This window comes from Tribolium castaneum, chromosome 2, assembly GCF_031307605.1.
Source record: "Tribolium castaneum strain GA2 chromosome 2, icTriCast1.1, whole genome shotgun sequence".
Lineage (NCBI taxonomy): Eukaryota > Metazoa > Arthropoda > Insecta > Coleoptera > Tenebrionidae > Tribolium > Tribolium castaneum.
In genome coordinates, this window is record NC_087395.1 from 21,129,892 (window position 1) to 21,145,381 (window position 15,490).

The window sequence follows — 15,490 nt, forward strand, 5'->3', positions numbered from 1 at the left end:
AAAAAGACAAATTGCGGTTTAGAGATCGACTTATCGAATTTCTACTGCTCGAGGTATCTAATAATAAATACAGCGGAACCTCGATAAATCGAAACTCTAGATCTTGAAAATTTGATAACAGCCATTCCATTTTAACGGACGGGACACTTTGCACTGTTAATTTCAGTTTTTACGAACAATATCAGTAGAAGTAAATTTTTCTTTATACGAACTTAGTCCCAATCAAATTGTTTGCAAACTACAACTAGAGCCACATTTATAAAGTTTGAAATACCTTCAAGAAAAAAAATACAAACTGATAACAGACGAGACACAAAAAAAATCGCTGAAATAAGCTCACATAAAAAATACACACAAGAAAAATGCCCACACGAAAAAAGATCACATCGAAAAAAATCACAAGGAAAAAATCCACATAGAAAAAACCTCAAGTTGAAACCACCCCACAAAGAAAGCCCACCTAGAAAAGAAAAGTCCACCCAAAAAAAACACATAATTAAAAGCCCAACCGTCAAAAAGCCCAAGGAGAAAAAACTCACAGAAACTCACTAAATTTCAAATTTAGATTTTATGTTAGATACCCTAACATAAATAAATAGGAATAAACCCAAAGTAAATAATGTAAAAAAATTTGTGTGCCTCCTAGTCGCTATCCCCAGCTTTATAAAGTGAAATAGCCTAACTTTTTCGAAAAAAATTGATTGTATAATTATTTCTGAAACTATACAGTGCATCTACCAAAAATAAAAAGCGATTTGAAGTAGTTGAGAGACTGAACTTCTGATTTTTTTAAATTCATATCACTTGTCACCTCCGAGTCGCAACCTCAATCTCAATTTGTACTTTATTTCACTGCAAAAAATGCAAATGCGTTGTTGCTAAATTCTACTATGAACCGACATGGCATACATGTATTAATATTTTTAATAAATATTTATTTATTGTATACGAAATTATAGAAAAATTCTGAAAAAATTCACATACATAGAGAAAAAATAAAGTATTTAATACCAAACGCTGATTTCCGTGAGATTACTATTTGTATACACCTTGTACAATACGATTTTTTTAAATTTTGATCTAGTTACCATGAGTTTCGCCAGCAGAAACGAATTGCGTAAATATCTTCAGCATTGCTTTATCTGTCACTATGTCCAAAATGTTCAGCAAAGAACAAAAAAATTATGTTGGAATCCAGGTTGGAACCTTCTTCCGTAATGGACATCGGGTTAACGTAATAACGTTAACTGTCATGAATAACTAGATCAAAAGTTTAGTAAATCGCATGGTATTTGGATGAGCACTTTAAAAACAGGTCTCTTAAAATTGTGTGATACACACTGTATTTAATAAGGTACCCAACAATTTTTTTAAAAATTTGTAAGCGTAGATAACTTCAATGTTTTTTAAATGTAGGATCTATAATAAGTATAATATATAGTAGTAATAATACAATATTAATTATTAATAAAAAAAGTTAGTTGATATACCAAATAAGTGCTACTGTCAACAATTAATGAATAAATTATTTCATTTTAGCATAATATGCAAAAACAATAAAACTAAAAAACAGAAAATAAGAAAAAAGTCACAAAATAATAATCATACCAATTTATTCTAACAATTAGGCTAAAATTACCGAAAAGTAGTCGGTGTTGTCTTCTAAAAATAAAATAATTTGACGTTTTTAAATGTTTTGTTAGTTAAAAATAGCAAATTGTTTCATGTATGAAACTCGGAGCCAATGAATCAATTTCGGAAAAGCCCGAAATCAGCCAAAAACTTTAAATAAATCACTTGTCTCCAGGCTACCGTCCTAAAACATCGATTTCTTCCAAACTAATGACAGGAAGTTATGTATACATAACCTCAACCTCTAATGAAAAAACCATTTGACAAGCCACCGCCAACTTTATGAACATTTTTCTTTTTGTACAAAACCGGTAAAACTAAAAAATGATCGAGTTACTGAAACTGGAACAATATCCGCAATTTTAGGGCGTGTAAGTTAGAAAACCACAGCGACTAATGATAAGGAAAATTTACTCACACGACCATTCCGTATGCGCCTTCTCCAATGTATGATAAGTTCGTGTAACGGGGGCCCACCTCAAATACCTGACCCCTTACAACTTCTGCATTCGGATTTACACTTGATACACCTGTGGCTTCCGCCATTTTTAGCGAAACCTCCTAAACTACCTTCCTCGATGACAAACTCACGCACACTGAAGCCACAGACTGAAGCAGAGAGGAGCCGATCCCTAATATTTATCAGCTGATATCAGATCGTTATTATTCACACTTATTACCAATTTTTTCAAACTCCAACTAATTGTAGACTCGTTAGTAACGTTTTCACGTGGATTTTTCCAAATTTGAGGCTTTTTTGGTTTTTAAAACGAATTTATTCCCAGAAAAGATAGCCAAATAACGCGCCCCCTGGTGGACCAACTGAACACTAGTCGGGAAGCACCCTAATTTTATTTTCCATTATCGAACCCACAATAGGGCTACAATTTTCATTTTGGCGGCATTTGTAATACCCTATTAGACGTTCGATAAGTTTTTAAACAGAAAAATAAAAAATTCCGATATTTGGTTTTTGACAGATGACAGGACAGGTGACATAACCCACAAAAAAGTGACGCACTAATAAAAAGTTGTTAAAAATTAATAAGCGGTTTAAAAAGCTCAGTGAACAGTATTTCCATTCAGGATGAATGCGCCACCAACCTTCGAGTCATTTTTGCTCTATGATGGAGAGAAAAAGTGAGTGGGCAAATTCTCTGGACCAAAAATTTATTTTTACAAATTGTGTTTTTAGGATAATAAGGGAACAAGACACAAAAGTGCCAAACGCGGCTATTTTTACCATAAACAAAGAAGACCACACGTTGGGAAACATGATCAGAAAGTGTGTAACAAAACATTAAGGTTTAGGTTGAATTATTTTTGATTTTTTAGCCAATTGTTAAAAGATCCGAACGTTTTGTTTGCTGGATACAAGGTGCCTCATCCACTTGAGCATAAATTTGTGTTGAGAATTCAAACAACATCTGATTATTCGCCTCAAGAAGCTTTGATGAATTCTATCACAGATTTGATTTCAGAGTTGTCTTTGTTTGAAGAACGTTTTAAGGAAGCGATCAAGGAAAAGAAAGAAGGTTTAGATTAAGTATTTGAATTTATTCACTAATAATAAAGTTTATGCTTCGATAAATCAGTCTTTGTTATGTACCCAAAAATATGTCTTGCGTCCCAGCGTCAAAAGTTTAAAATGACTTGTTTATTTATGATGGTTAATAATTCGTTTTCAATTTTTATTCAAAATAAGCTATTTAAGATTTATTAAAAGGTGGCAAAGTCTGTGCTTTAAAGCACTTACGTAAATACAGTAAAACCTCAGTGATCCGTGTACACAGGCTGTCCGTTTTGCGAGCTCCACCATGAGTAATAAAATTTTATCGGTCTATTTAAAAATTAGCCTGTATATCGAAAGTGAGTTTTCAATTAAAAAAAAAACCTCAAAAATACTTTAAAACTTGGATGATTTTTGGCTAAATTTTGAAAATAATTCTGACTGCACCGTTATGTCATTTAGGTATTTAAGAACAATTTCATTTTTGTTTACCTTTCCAGAAATTTTTTCTGACTTAATTATAATTATAGTGGTTGAAGAAAGAAACGAGCATGTAACTGTTATTAACAGAAAAATATATTTTTATTTAATTCACAATCCTTTATTTACAATTAACCTCATCAACGGATAACTTACAAAACAACTAATTTGTGTCAAATAAATATTAACTAGAAATTTTTACAAGATATTTATTAATTTGCTAAATAAATTATTAATAACAGAATATGTTCTAAAATGTCTGATCCTCCTGGCAATCTTCTGTGGCATGACCAAAGGCTGAAACAGTAATTAAACCAAATGTTAGAAAGTAAAAATTCTTACCTTCGCATATTTCGCAATAAGGCCTTTCCGGCACATGTTTATGCTCCCCCCTCTGTCCTCCATTAGCCGGCGCTAAGTCAGTATTTTGTTTGGGACAGTCTTCCGTTTCGTGCAAATCAAACTCTTCGCAAATATCGCAATAGACCCTCGGAGGCACTTGACGCTGCGGCGAACCCATCCTACAAAAACCCCATCACAAAGCAATCTCCACTAACAAATCCCTTTACAATTTCAATTCGTCAGCCATTGCCGGACTATATCCCGACTCCAAGATCTCGATCCTCGCCCTTTGCTCTTCCGTCTTCTTCTGCATATCCACGATAATCGAATTGAGGAACTTGATCTGGTTCTCTGCCATCTCCTTGTCCTGAATAAGCTGGTGACAATTGTTACATTTGGCGTTAATCTGCGAGTGAGTTAATGACTGAGCCAAAATAGCGTCCATGCAATGTTGCAATGCTGCTTGTGTGTGTCTGTAAACTTGGTTCAGGTTTCTGACAAATGTTGCTCGAGACGCGGACACCGACGAAACATGCTGGAAGGGACGCAAAGGAACGGAAGGAGAGACAGACTTCATGACATGCAACATCGGGAGAGGAACTGCAGGTAACTGCTCTTGTCGCAAATTCGACAAACCGTTCAATTGGAGTTGCAACTGTTTGATTAATTTCTTGTATCGACACAACTGAGAGGCGTAAGTGTGCACCCGTTTTAGTAATCTGGCCTGACACAGTGGCCCCTTTGACGGGAATCTCGCACGATCTAACTGCGCAGATTTAGGACCGAAATCACAATTCTGTTGGTGTTTGAGCAATTGCAGCAAATTTCGTTTGAACAATTCGAGGTTATTTGACCCAAAACCGCCCAAAATTACTGCGCTTACTACATTTTCAGGTCGTTCGCAATTTCGAGGAAGCGGCAAAGTTGGTAAAATAATTTGACCCGTCTTATTGCAAGGTACTGAAACGAGTACCGGTTTTGTGATAATTTGTGGAGGTTGAGGCACTGGTACTTTCTCAATCACAACTTTTGGAGGCGGACACGACTTACCATTGACCATTGGTACCTTAACTTCCTTAATTATCACCTTTGGTGGTACTAATACACGAACCGGTACTTGTTTCTCCACGATTTTGGGTACTTTAATATACACTGGTACCTGCTTGACCAAAACGTTCGGACCTGGCGATTGTTTCATGGTAGGTTTACCTGATTGTGGTCCCAAAAATTTATTATCGCCAGATTCAGTATTACAAGGTTGTAGAACGAAAACTTTTCGAACAATTGGTACTTCCTTAACTACAATTTGTGGTTTAGGGCATAAAGTAACAGGTTTAGCACCAACTGGAACCAGTCCAGCGTTATTAGATGATGCATCACCTGGTTTATGGTTCACTCCTTCAGGTTTTATATAAACCGGTACGTGTTTAACAATAATCCTCGGAGGCTGTGGTACTTTAACAATTTTTGGTCGACAATTTTCGGGTTCTGAGCCACCTTCCTTGCACCGTCTTTGTTCCAAAAGTAGCGAAAGCAAATTTTGTTTGAACTCGTTAACCGAACCCAATTCGTAGTGATTTAGATTCAATGATTCGATTTGGTTTTGCAGATTAGTACATCCGTGAAGACCAATTCGGGGCAAGTGGCAACTAGACTGATGGTTTGATATACGGCTTGGAGAATTAGTTAAACTGCCAAGGTCTCCAGGACGAGGTACGGGATCTACGTGCATTTTCGTGCAATATTTGCGTTGTAACTGATATAGGCTCTCTTGGAACTTCTCAAACTCAGTAGGATTACAGCCTGGAAGGCGTAATTTTAAGACTTGGTGTTGTAAATTCTCACAATCAAGTAAATTTAATTCTGGCAAGACGCAGCGATCTGAGCTAAATGGAGATTTAGTGGGGGACCTTGGCGCTCCTTTCATTGCATTCGTGGGTATTCCACCTCCACTTATTGGTACACCACCTTGTGGTGCAGTAATTGGAACACCTCCTTGTGGAGTAATTGGAACACCACCTTGTGGAGTAATTGGAACACCACCTTGTGGAGTAATTGGAACACCACCTTGTGGACTAATTGGAACACCACCTTGTGGAGTAATTGGAACCACACCTTGTGGGGTAACTGGTACACCACCTTGAGGAGTGGTCCTAGGAGATTGCAAAACTTGGGCATCTTTTGAAGGTATTCCTTGATCTCCGGACCCGGCCTTTTGGCAATGTTGCTGCTGCAAAAGCAGTGACAACAAATTTTGCTTGAATGCTTGTACTTCTCCCGGATTGACACCAGGAACCGTAACTGCGGCAACTTGGTTTTCTAAATAAGCACATCCTTTGATATTTATATTCGGCAGATGACACTCTTTATTCGGACAGTGATTAGAACCGCAATTCCTTTGATTAGTGAGTATGGACAAAAGATTCCGTTTGAACTGAGTGACCTCCTCAGAACTATAATCCGCAATTTTAAGATTCTCAATTTGCGATTGTACATTGTCACATGTGGCCACATTTAGGTGAGGTAGATGGCATTTCGAGCTAACTGGTACTTCTTTAACGACGATTTGAGGCTTTGATGGTACTGGAACTGGTTTTTCTTTAATGATAATTTGTGGTTTTTGGTCACATTTTGTCATGACCGGTACCTGTTTAACGATTACTTTCGGAGGTTGTGGTACCGGAACCGGTACTTCCTTGATCAAAACTCTTGGCCGACAAGCCTCTTTCCCTACATTAGGGTTATTACTATAATCTCTCGGGTTTTGGTCTTTGTGTAATGAAGCGGCTTCCGGTGGAGGAAGTTTAGGGATAGGACCACGTAGTGGTCCACATTGTCGCTGATTGACTAACATTGTAAAAAGATTTTGCTTGAATCTCTGAGTTTCGAGTGCACTGAAATTGGGCAAATTGATTGCTGCCACCTGACTTTCCAGACCTGTACAGCCACTAACACCAAAGTCGGGTAGATGACATTGAACACAATTTCTTTGTCCGTTAAGTAGCGACAACAAATTCTGTTTAAAGTGCTGCACTTCTTGTACATTGTAACCCGAAATAGCCAAGGAAGCAATTTGGTTTTGTACATCTCCGCAACTATTCAGGTTTATTGTAGGCAAATGACAATCATTTCCTCCCGTGACAGGTACTGGGACCTTAACTCGCACCGGTACCTCCTTAATTATGGTACGTGGAGGCAACTGGATCGGGACCGGTTTCTCTTTTACCACAATTCGAGGCTTCTGAGTACATTTCGAAATGACAATAGGGACCTGTTTGACGATGATTTTGGGTGGTTGTGGCACCGGAACTGTAACTTCCTTTATCAAAATTTTTGGAGGTTGAGGTACTTTGACTATTTGTTTCACTGGTATTCTCACAGGAACCTGCTTATAAACCGGTATTTTAACTTCACGAATCACCTCTTTTGGTACTTCGACGATTTGTTTGACGGGAACCTTAACTGGGACTTCTTTATAAACTGGTCTATCAACAGGAACCTTAACTACTTGTGGTCGACATTCGCGTTGTGCCGCACAATTTCGTTGATTCAGAAGTACCGTTAAAAGCTTGTGCTTGAAAGTTTGCACCTCCCAAAGGTTAGAATTCTGTATATTTAACGAATCGACTTGTTGTTGCAACCCTTCACACTTGTTGATATCTATATCCGGTAATCTACAATGAGCGCAATTCCTTTGTTGTGCAAACGCGGCCAAAAGTTTTGATTTAAAACTGTCAACTTCTTGCAAGTTATAGCCCGGCATAGCTAAAGATGCAATCACACTGTGAATGTCTCCACAGGTATTCAAGTTATTGAAGTCTATTTGTGGCAAATGACACTCCGATTTAACCATTACCTTAACTGGTACTTGTTTTACAATAGGAGGTGAAGGTACCGGTACCGGTACTGGTTTTTCCCTCACAATAATATTCGGTTTATCACAGTTAGTTGTTACTGGAACTTGTTTAATAATCACTTTAGGTGGTTGAGGTACGGCTACAGGTACTTGTTTAATCACAATCTTCGGCGGTTGTCGCACCGTAACTGGTACTTGTTTAATAACTTCTCTTGGTACTTCCACAGGGACTCGCACCTCTTTAACAACTTCTTTTGGTACTTCAACGATTTGTTTAACGGGTACTCGGACAGGAACTTGCTTAATGAATGGCACCGGAACCATAACTTTTTTAGGTACTTCAACAATTTGTTTCACTGGTATTTTGACAGGAACCCGATGATAAATAGGTCTATCAACTGGAACTTTAATTACTTTGGCTTCACAATTGGGTTGTTTCACGCAATTTCGTTGTTGCAAAAGCAAGTTTAATAAATTGGTTTTGAACGTTTGAACCTCTGAGGAAATATAGTTGGGTATACTTAACGCCGCAACTTGGTTTTGTAAATCCTGGCATCCGCCAATACCCAAGCTAGGTAACGTGCACTGTACGCACTTTCTTTGTTGTAAAACAAATGATAGGAGTTTTTGCTTAAAATCGGGTACTTGTGGCGAATTTGGAAGCGGTAGAACCAACGAATTAATTTCATTTTGTAAGTCGTCGCAAACATTCTTTCCCGAAAACACCGAATTGTAATTAGATTGTGGTAGATGGGCCGGTAAAAATGATGCATCTTCATTGGTATCACCGCGTCCAGTGTTTTGATTAAGTTCCTCTTTTCCATTTCCAATACGATTACGGTCACATTTCAAAACTGGTACTTCCTTAATTATCACTCTAGGAGGTTGTGATGTAGGAACTTTGACCTCCTTAACTATTATTTTAGGTGCGCATTGTCTACAATTTGCGGATTGCATGTCATTTGGTGCGCTTGTTCTTTGATCAGGAACCTCTCCTTCGCTTCCTATATGATTATGATCACATTTAAATATTGGTACTTCCTTAATTATTACCCGAGGAGGTTGTGGTACCGGAACCTCCTTAACTATTACCTTAGGTGCACATTGTGTAATTCCCAATTGCATGTCATTTGGAGCGTTTGGTCTTCTATCAGGTACCCCTTCTCCGTTTCCAACCTGATTACGGTCACATTTAAACACTGGTACTTCCTTAATTATCACTCGAGGAGGTTGTGGGACAGGAACCTCCTTTATTATTATCTTAGGTGCACATTGCGGTATTCCAGATTGTGCACCACCTGGACCGCTTTGTAATTTATCAGGTACCCCTTCTACGTTTCCAGCCTGATTACGGTCGCATTTAAACACTGGTACTTCCTTAATTATCACTCGAGGAGGTTGTGGAACAGGAACTTTGATCTCTTTAGTTATTATTTTAGGTGCACATTGCGGTATTCCAGATTGTGCATCAGTTGGAGCGCCTGGTCTTCCATCAGGTACACCTACTCCGTTGCTTAGCTGATTGCGGTCACATTTAAACACTGGTACTTCCTTAATTATCACTCGAGGAGGTTGTGGGACAGGAACTTTAACCTCTTTAGTTATTATTCTAGGTGCACATTGCGGTATTCCAGATTGTGCATCAGTTGGAGCGCCTGGTCTTCCATCAGGTACACCTACTCCGTTTCCAACCTGATTACGGTCACATTTAAACACTGGTACTTCCTTAATTATTACTCGAGGAGGTTGTGGGACAGGAACTTCTTTAATTATTACCTTAGGGGCACATTGTGGTCCAGACTGTGCATTACTTGGAACACTTGGTCTTCCATCAGGTACCCCTTCTCCGTTTGGTATCTGATTACGATTACATTTAAATACTGGTACTTCCTTGATTATCATTCGAGGAGGTTGTGGTACTAACACTTTTACAGGAACCTTGACCTCTTTAGTTATTATTTTAGGTACACACTGTCCTGGATTTCCCGACTGCATATCACTCGGAGCGCTTGGTGTTCTATCGGGTACTCCTCCATTTCCAACCTGATCACGGTCACATTTAAATACAGGTACTTCCTTGATTATAATTTTAGGAGGTTGCGGAACTGGTACTTCTTTCGTTACAATTTTCGGAGGTTGTGGTACAGGAACCTTGACCTCCTTGATTATTTCTTTAGGTACACATTGTTCTCGACTTCTAGGCTCATCACTTTCAGAGTTTGGAAGAGGATTAAACCCTTGGTTAGGCGAATTAGGACCTTGCAATTGCTTTTGCATGCAGTTTCGTTGGCTGAGAAGCATAGTAATCAGATTTCGTTTGAAATTTTCCACATCCAACGAGTTGTAATTCGGTAAAATAATCGAATCAACTTGCTTCTGTAGATCTTCGCAACCCGCTACATTCATCTGTGGCAATCTGCACTGTACGCAATTTCTTTGCTGCCTAAACGCACTGAGGAGGTTTTGTTTGAAGTTAACTGCTTCTGCCGAACTGTAGTCATTCAGACCCAGGGAATCAATTTCACTTTGTACTCGTATAGTGTCACAACTATGAATATCTAGAATTGGCAAGTGGCACTCCGACTTAACAGGAACCCTCACAGGTACGTTAACCCTAACCGGTATTTCTTTAGTAATGGTACGTCCAGGTACCGGGATATGAACCGGCTTTTCCTTCACTACAACCCTTGGTTCTTGGTTACAATTTTCATTCCTGACTGGAACTTCTTTAATAATTACCTTAGGTGGTTGAGGTACCGGTACTTCCACTTGTTTGATCAAAACCTTGGGAGGTTGTGGTACATAAACTTTAATTTCTTTTGGTTTCGCTGGGACCCGAACCTCTTTTATTACTTCTTTTGGTACTTCCACTATTTGTGGAACGCAACGTGGAACACCACCTGGATTGATGGCTCCACCGTGATCTCCTCCAGGAGGTAAAGTATTGTCCCTAACGAGATTGCCAGATTGTTGAACACACTTTCTCTGATCTTCGAGAAGTGACAAAAGATTCTGTTTGAAAGATTGTACCTCCCAGGAATTATAGTTTGGTAAAGCTAAGTTCTGAACTTGATTTTGTAGTGCATGACAGCCTGCAATAACCTGCAGATCGGGTAATTTACATTTAATGCAATTTCTTTGCAGATTAAGCAATGATAGCACATCTTGTTTAAACTGGTTGACTTCGACTCCATCATAATCAGGCAATAATAATGAACCAACAACATTCTGCACATCTTCGCAATTGTTAATCTGTAATCTTGGTAAGTGACAACGCAAGTTTGTAGAAGCTGGAACTCTAACCGGTACTTGCTTGACAACAATACGTGGTGGTGACGCAATTTGAACCGGTTTTTCCTGCACCACAACGTTCGGCTTATGATCACATTTGGTCATAACAGGTACTTGCTTAATTATGACTCGAGGAGGTTGTGGTACTTGGACTGGCACTTGTTTGATTATGATTTTAGGAGGTTGTGGTACCGGAACCGGCACTCTCACTTCTTTGATTACCTCTTTTGGTACTTCTACAGGAACTGGTACTTTGACTGGTACCTTTATATAAATTGGTTGTTGACCAGTGGAGCCAGACGTTGGTGAACATTTTCTTTGATCCAGGAGCATAGTTAGTAGGTTTTGCTTAAAATTCATAACTTCAAGTGAGTCATAACGCGATATATCTGCCGAATCGATTTGTTTTTGCAAATCTGCACATCCCTGGATGTTTATATTGGGCAAATGGCATTGTACTGCATTCGTGGTACCACCCTTCTGTTGAGTATCAGTACCATCATCTGCGCCTCTTACTGCACCTGAGGGTTGCAAACCTGAGGGTACCGGCTTCTTGTCACAATTTGTAAAGACGGGAATGTGTTTGAATATTACTTTCGGAGGCTGTGGAACTGGAACATGTTTCACGATAACTCTAGGAGGTTGTGGTACTTTTGGTCCCCCACTGTTGCCCGAACTTGAACATTGTCTTTGTTGGTTAAGTATCGAAAGAAGTTTTTGTTTGAAAATGTCCACATCCCAATTATTGTAACCTGGAATCTTCATCGATCCGATTTGTTGATCTAATGCCTCACAGCCTTGAATATTCACATCAGGCAAATGACACTGACTACAACGTCTCTGTTGCATAAGCACTGAATAAAGATTTTGTTTAAAGCTATTCACTTCCTCTAAATTAAAACCACCAAAAGCCAACGAGCTTATATCGTTTTGTAAATCGGAACAACTATTGATACTTATCGAAGGCAATTGACATTGAGTTGATTTAGTTTGAACTGGAACGAACACTTTAACCGGGACTTGTTTAACCAAAACACGTGGTGGTAATTGAACCATTACTGGCTTTTCTTTGTAGACAATCAACGGTTTTGAGCTAGTTTTATTGGCCAGAACTGGTACTTGCTTTATTATGATTTTCGGTGGTTGTGGTACCGGAACTGGAACTTGTTTTATTAAAATTCTCGGAGGCTGCACCACACGCACTGGTACTCTAACTTCTTTCACAATAACTTTAGGGCCTGAATTATGAGGAGACACTCCTTGAGAGTTATCTTCAGAAGGAAGTGGATTAGCATCTCGTACACAGTTTCTTTGAGCTGCGACCACACCCAAAAGAGTTTGCTTAAACGTAAGTACCTCAAGTTGACTACATTTAGGTGAAACTCTCAACGATTGTATCATTTGTGGGGTTAGACAACCCTGCAATTGAGACAAATCGGGTAAATCACATTGAGACGCCCCCAACAACCCATTTGGTAGATTGTTTGAAGGAACTTGGGTTGGTCCCTGTGAAACACACACCCTTTGCTTCTGAATCAACGATAGAAGACTTTCCTTAAATCTGGAGACATCCGCAGGGTTGTAACCGACCAAATCTAAAGAACCGACCATCTGATTTGGAGAAGAACAGTCGAAAATATCAATGTTAGGCAACTGGCAAGTTTTTGTGACCGGAACACGAACTGGTACTTTAATTTTCACTGGTACCGCAAACTTGACTGGTACTTGTTGAATAATCGGTTTACATTTGGTACCCGCTGGGACGTAAACTTGTTTAGTGATGATTCGAGGAGGTTGCGGAACCGGTACTGGAACCTGTTTAACGATAATTCTCGGTACTTGTTTCACCACGACTTTGGGCGGTTGTGGTACAGGGACACGCACATAAACCGGTTTTTGGACAACTTGAGGAGCCTGTTTGGAACAGCACTTTTGTTGTAAATGTAACAATTCCAATAAGGTTTGTTTAAATATGTCCGCTTCCAATTTGGAGAACGAATCCAAATTTACTTGGTTTATGATTTGAGGAGGTGCAAGACAATTTCCGACAGTTGGCAGTTTTGGAAGGTTTCCACAAGTCGCTTGTTGAGGTTGTCCACTTGATACAGGCTTGTAATTGTTACAGTTTTGTAATTTTTCAATAAGACCCTTCAACGATTCTTTAAATAGTGCAACATCGACGGGATTAAAACCTGTAATTACCAAATTTTGTGCGTATTGCGACGGTGATAAACAATTTTGTGGCAGTTCCAAAAGAGGTAGTCGCAAAAGTGAACAATTATTTTGCAAATTATTTGAAAACACAGGCGTTGTGCTACTAAAACCTGAAATTGGGTGTTGGTTCGACGAACACTTCTGCAACTTGTTCAACAATTGCAAAAGTGACTGTTTGTAATTATCGGAGTCTGAGGGACTGTAGCCTCTTAAATCAACACTATTGACAACATCAAGCGGTTTAAAGCAAGTTTCTGGTAATTTTAACGTAGGCAATTTTGGACAATTTGGTTGATTATTATTATTATTAAGGGCACAATTTTGCACGTTTTGCAACAGATGCAATAGATTTTCTTTATAAGACGTGACGGCAGAAGTGCTAAAACCATTCAAAACCAAACTATCAACAATGGAAGACGGTGCAACACACGCCTGTGGTACATTTATTTTTGGTAGGTTAGTACAAGTCTGAGCTTTTATAGACGAAGCCATGCAATTCTTTTGTCGTGTGATTAAAGACAAGAGAGTTTGTTTAAATTTGAAAACCTCGGTAGGACTATAATTAGGTAACGAGAGCTGGTCAATTGTCGCTTGCAACGAATCACAATGGTACAAATTCGACAGATCTGGAAGGGTACATTTTGATGGTACCGGCACCTGAAGTGGTACCTTTTGAATAATAACTTTGGGTACTTCGATTCGTTCGATTCTTGGTGGTGGACAACGCTGGGCACCAACTTGTGGTACCTTCACTTCCTTGACTACAACTTTAGGTTGAACCACTGGTACCATCACGCGCACTATTTTCGGAGGTGATGGTGTGACCACTGGTACTTCTTTTACTTGTGCACCCGCACACAAACACGGTTTTTGAATACAAACATTATTTTGAGACTTGAGATTGCTATATTCGATAAGAAGTGAACTGATTTGTTTCCGCAAATTTTGAACTTCCCCGTCTTTCGTTTTGATCAAATCTGTCAGTTTTTTATTATCGACGGATAAATTAGAACAGTCGTTAGTCTCCAAGTTTTCTCCCGGCACAGCGAATTTTCTGCACTGCGTCGGAAGTGAACGAATAACTTGTTGGAGATTTTTGATTTGAATGTTTTGGTGGTTTAGGGCGCGGTCTCTGTCTTGCAACTGCAACATTGAGTTTTGGAGCGTTTTTTGCAAATTGAAATTATCGCCTTGCATCGCGCTTCGGAAGGCGTTGTACTGTTGATTCGCTTGTGCCAATTTTCGTAGCACATTATTAACCACGTTTGGATTGCCATTATTAACCGCATTTTGCAACCGGGCTAAGAGATAAGCGTTTTCTTTCCTCAATGCGTCAAATCGTGTCGCCAACTGGCCGTACGAATTTTTAAGCATACTTAGTTGTACCTGCAGTTCTACAAGGTTTGAGGGTTGGGGCGCATGCAAAGTGTTGTGTTGTTTTGTGTTGTGTGTGTCGTTTAAGCTTACTGAGTTCGGCTCCTGGGATCCTCCAACACACGGAACGACTTGTTGGGCCTAAACACCAGTCAAACAATACTCAACAGATACAAAATTGACGTGCGTTCAGTTGGCCCAACCGCTTCTGAATTAATAAAATACACATACATTATTTACAGTGCTGAAAATATTTCTGCTGCTTATAAAAAAATGCTACGTTAGTTTTGGCATTTTTTTATTTTTTTATTTAGGTTAACTTAACGGTGGCGCAATCACTTTATACCCTGAGTAATTACAGGGTGTCCCAACTAAAATTTGCACCCCCTGAAATCTCAAATCTCGTCCAAGTTTGGAAAAAATACTGTAAGAGGACAACGTTAATTTTAAAGGGGACCAAATTTTATCTTGGTTTCAAAGTTATTTGGGCATCCCTCTTGAATCAAGAGCTACCCTTTAAAAAACTTTGAATGACAAGAGGGGTCGAGTGATAATTTTAAAGCTGCTTTCTTTGTCTATGCAACCATGAATTTTTTTAATTTTGAACGATTTGTTGTTGAGAATTTTGAATTGTTCAAGTCTCACTGAAATTTTCAAAATTGTCAGTCTAAAATGGTCTCACTCAAATTTTTAAGAATTTTTTTGGTATGGATTGACTCAGAAATGCTATCTTATCTGCACTACTGTTTTTGAAGATCGATTGTGCCATTTTTTGAAAATTGGGGGTGGAC

At 38.8% G+C, this 15,490-nt stretch overlaps 3 protein-coding genes across 21 annotated transcripts in view; 1 reads left to right on the plus strand and 2 right to left on the minus strand.

Moving 5' to 3' along the window:
• Window positions 1–2,255, minus strand: part of LOC655225 (mitogen-activated protein kinase 1) — a 51,292-nt gene extending 49,037 nt beyond the window's left edge. Inside the window, exon 1 of the mRNA XM_961740.5 lies at window positions 2,051–2,255. Within this exon, the coding sequence (XP_966833.1) occupies window positions 2,051–2,178 (128 nt within the window). The 5' untranslated portion in view covers window positions 2,179–2,255. The remainder of the gene's footprint in view (window positions 1–2,050) is intronic.
• Window positions 2,256–2,476: 221 nt separating this feature from the next.
• Polr2J (RNA polymerase II subunit J) lies at window positions 2,477–3,223 on the plus strand. Its single transcript, XM_961832.4, has 3 exons — window positions 2,477–2,772; window positions 2,828–2,917; window positions 2,968–3,223. Exons 1-3 carry the CDS (start codon window positions 2,720–2,722, stop codon window positions 3,176–3,178), a joined length of 354 nt encoding a protein of 117 aa, XP_966925.1. The 5' UTR covers window positions 2,477–2,719; the 3' UTR covers window positions 3,179–3,223.
• A 473-nt stretch (window positions 3,224–3,696) lies between these two features.
• The window catches only part of CLIP-190 (Cytoplasmic linker protein 190), a 45,612-nt gene continuing 33,818 nt past the window's right edge, over window positions 3,697–15,490 (minus strand). For 17 of the 19 annotated variants that reach the window (XM_064354883.1, XM_064354884.1, XM_064354881.1 and 14 more), the window contains 4 exons: window positions 14,793–14,840; window positions 4,192–4,370; window positions 3,965–4,143; window positions 3,697–3,919 (listed from right to left, as the gene is read on the minus strand). In XM_064354883.1, the coding sequence (XP_064210953.1) occupies window positions 3,873–3,919; window positions 3,965–4,143; window positions 4,192–4,370; window positions 14,793–14,840 (453 nt within the window). In that variant the 3' untranslated portion in view covers window positions 3,697–3,872. The other 2 variants (XM_064354879.1, XM_008199727.2) reach the window with 2 other exon arrangements.

Bases quoted from the DNA above. Each gene is read 5' to 3' on its own strand.
- Polr2J (XM_961832.4), top strand. From the start codon at position 2,720: ATGAATGCGCCACCAACCTTCGAGTCATTTTTGCTCTATGATGGAGAG. The intron at 2,773-2,827 runs GTGAGTGGGCAA...TTGTGTTTTTAG, and splicing joins CTCTATGATGGAGAGAAAAA to GATAATAAGGGAACAAGACA. The intron at 2,918-2,967 runs GTGTGTAACAAA...TTGATTTTTTAG, and splicing joins TTGGGAAACATGATCAGAAA to CCAATTGTTAAAAGATCCGA.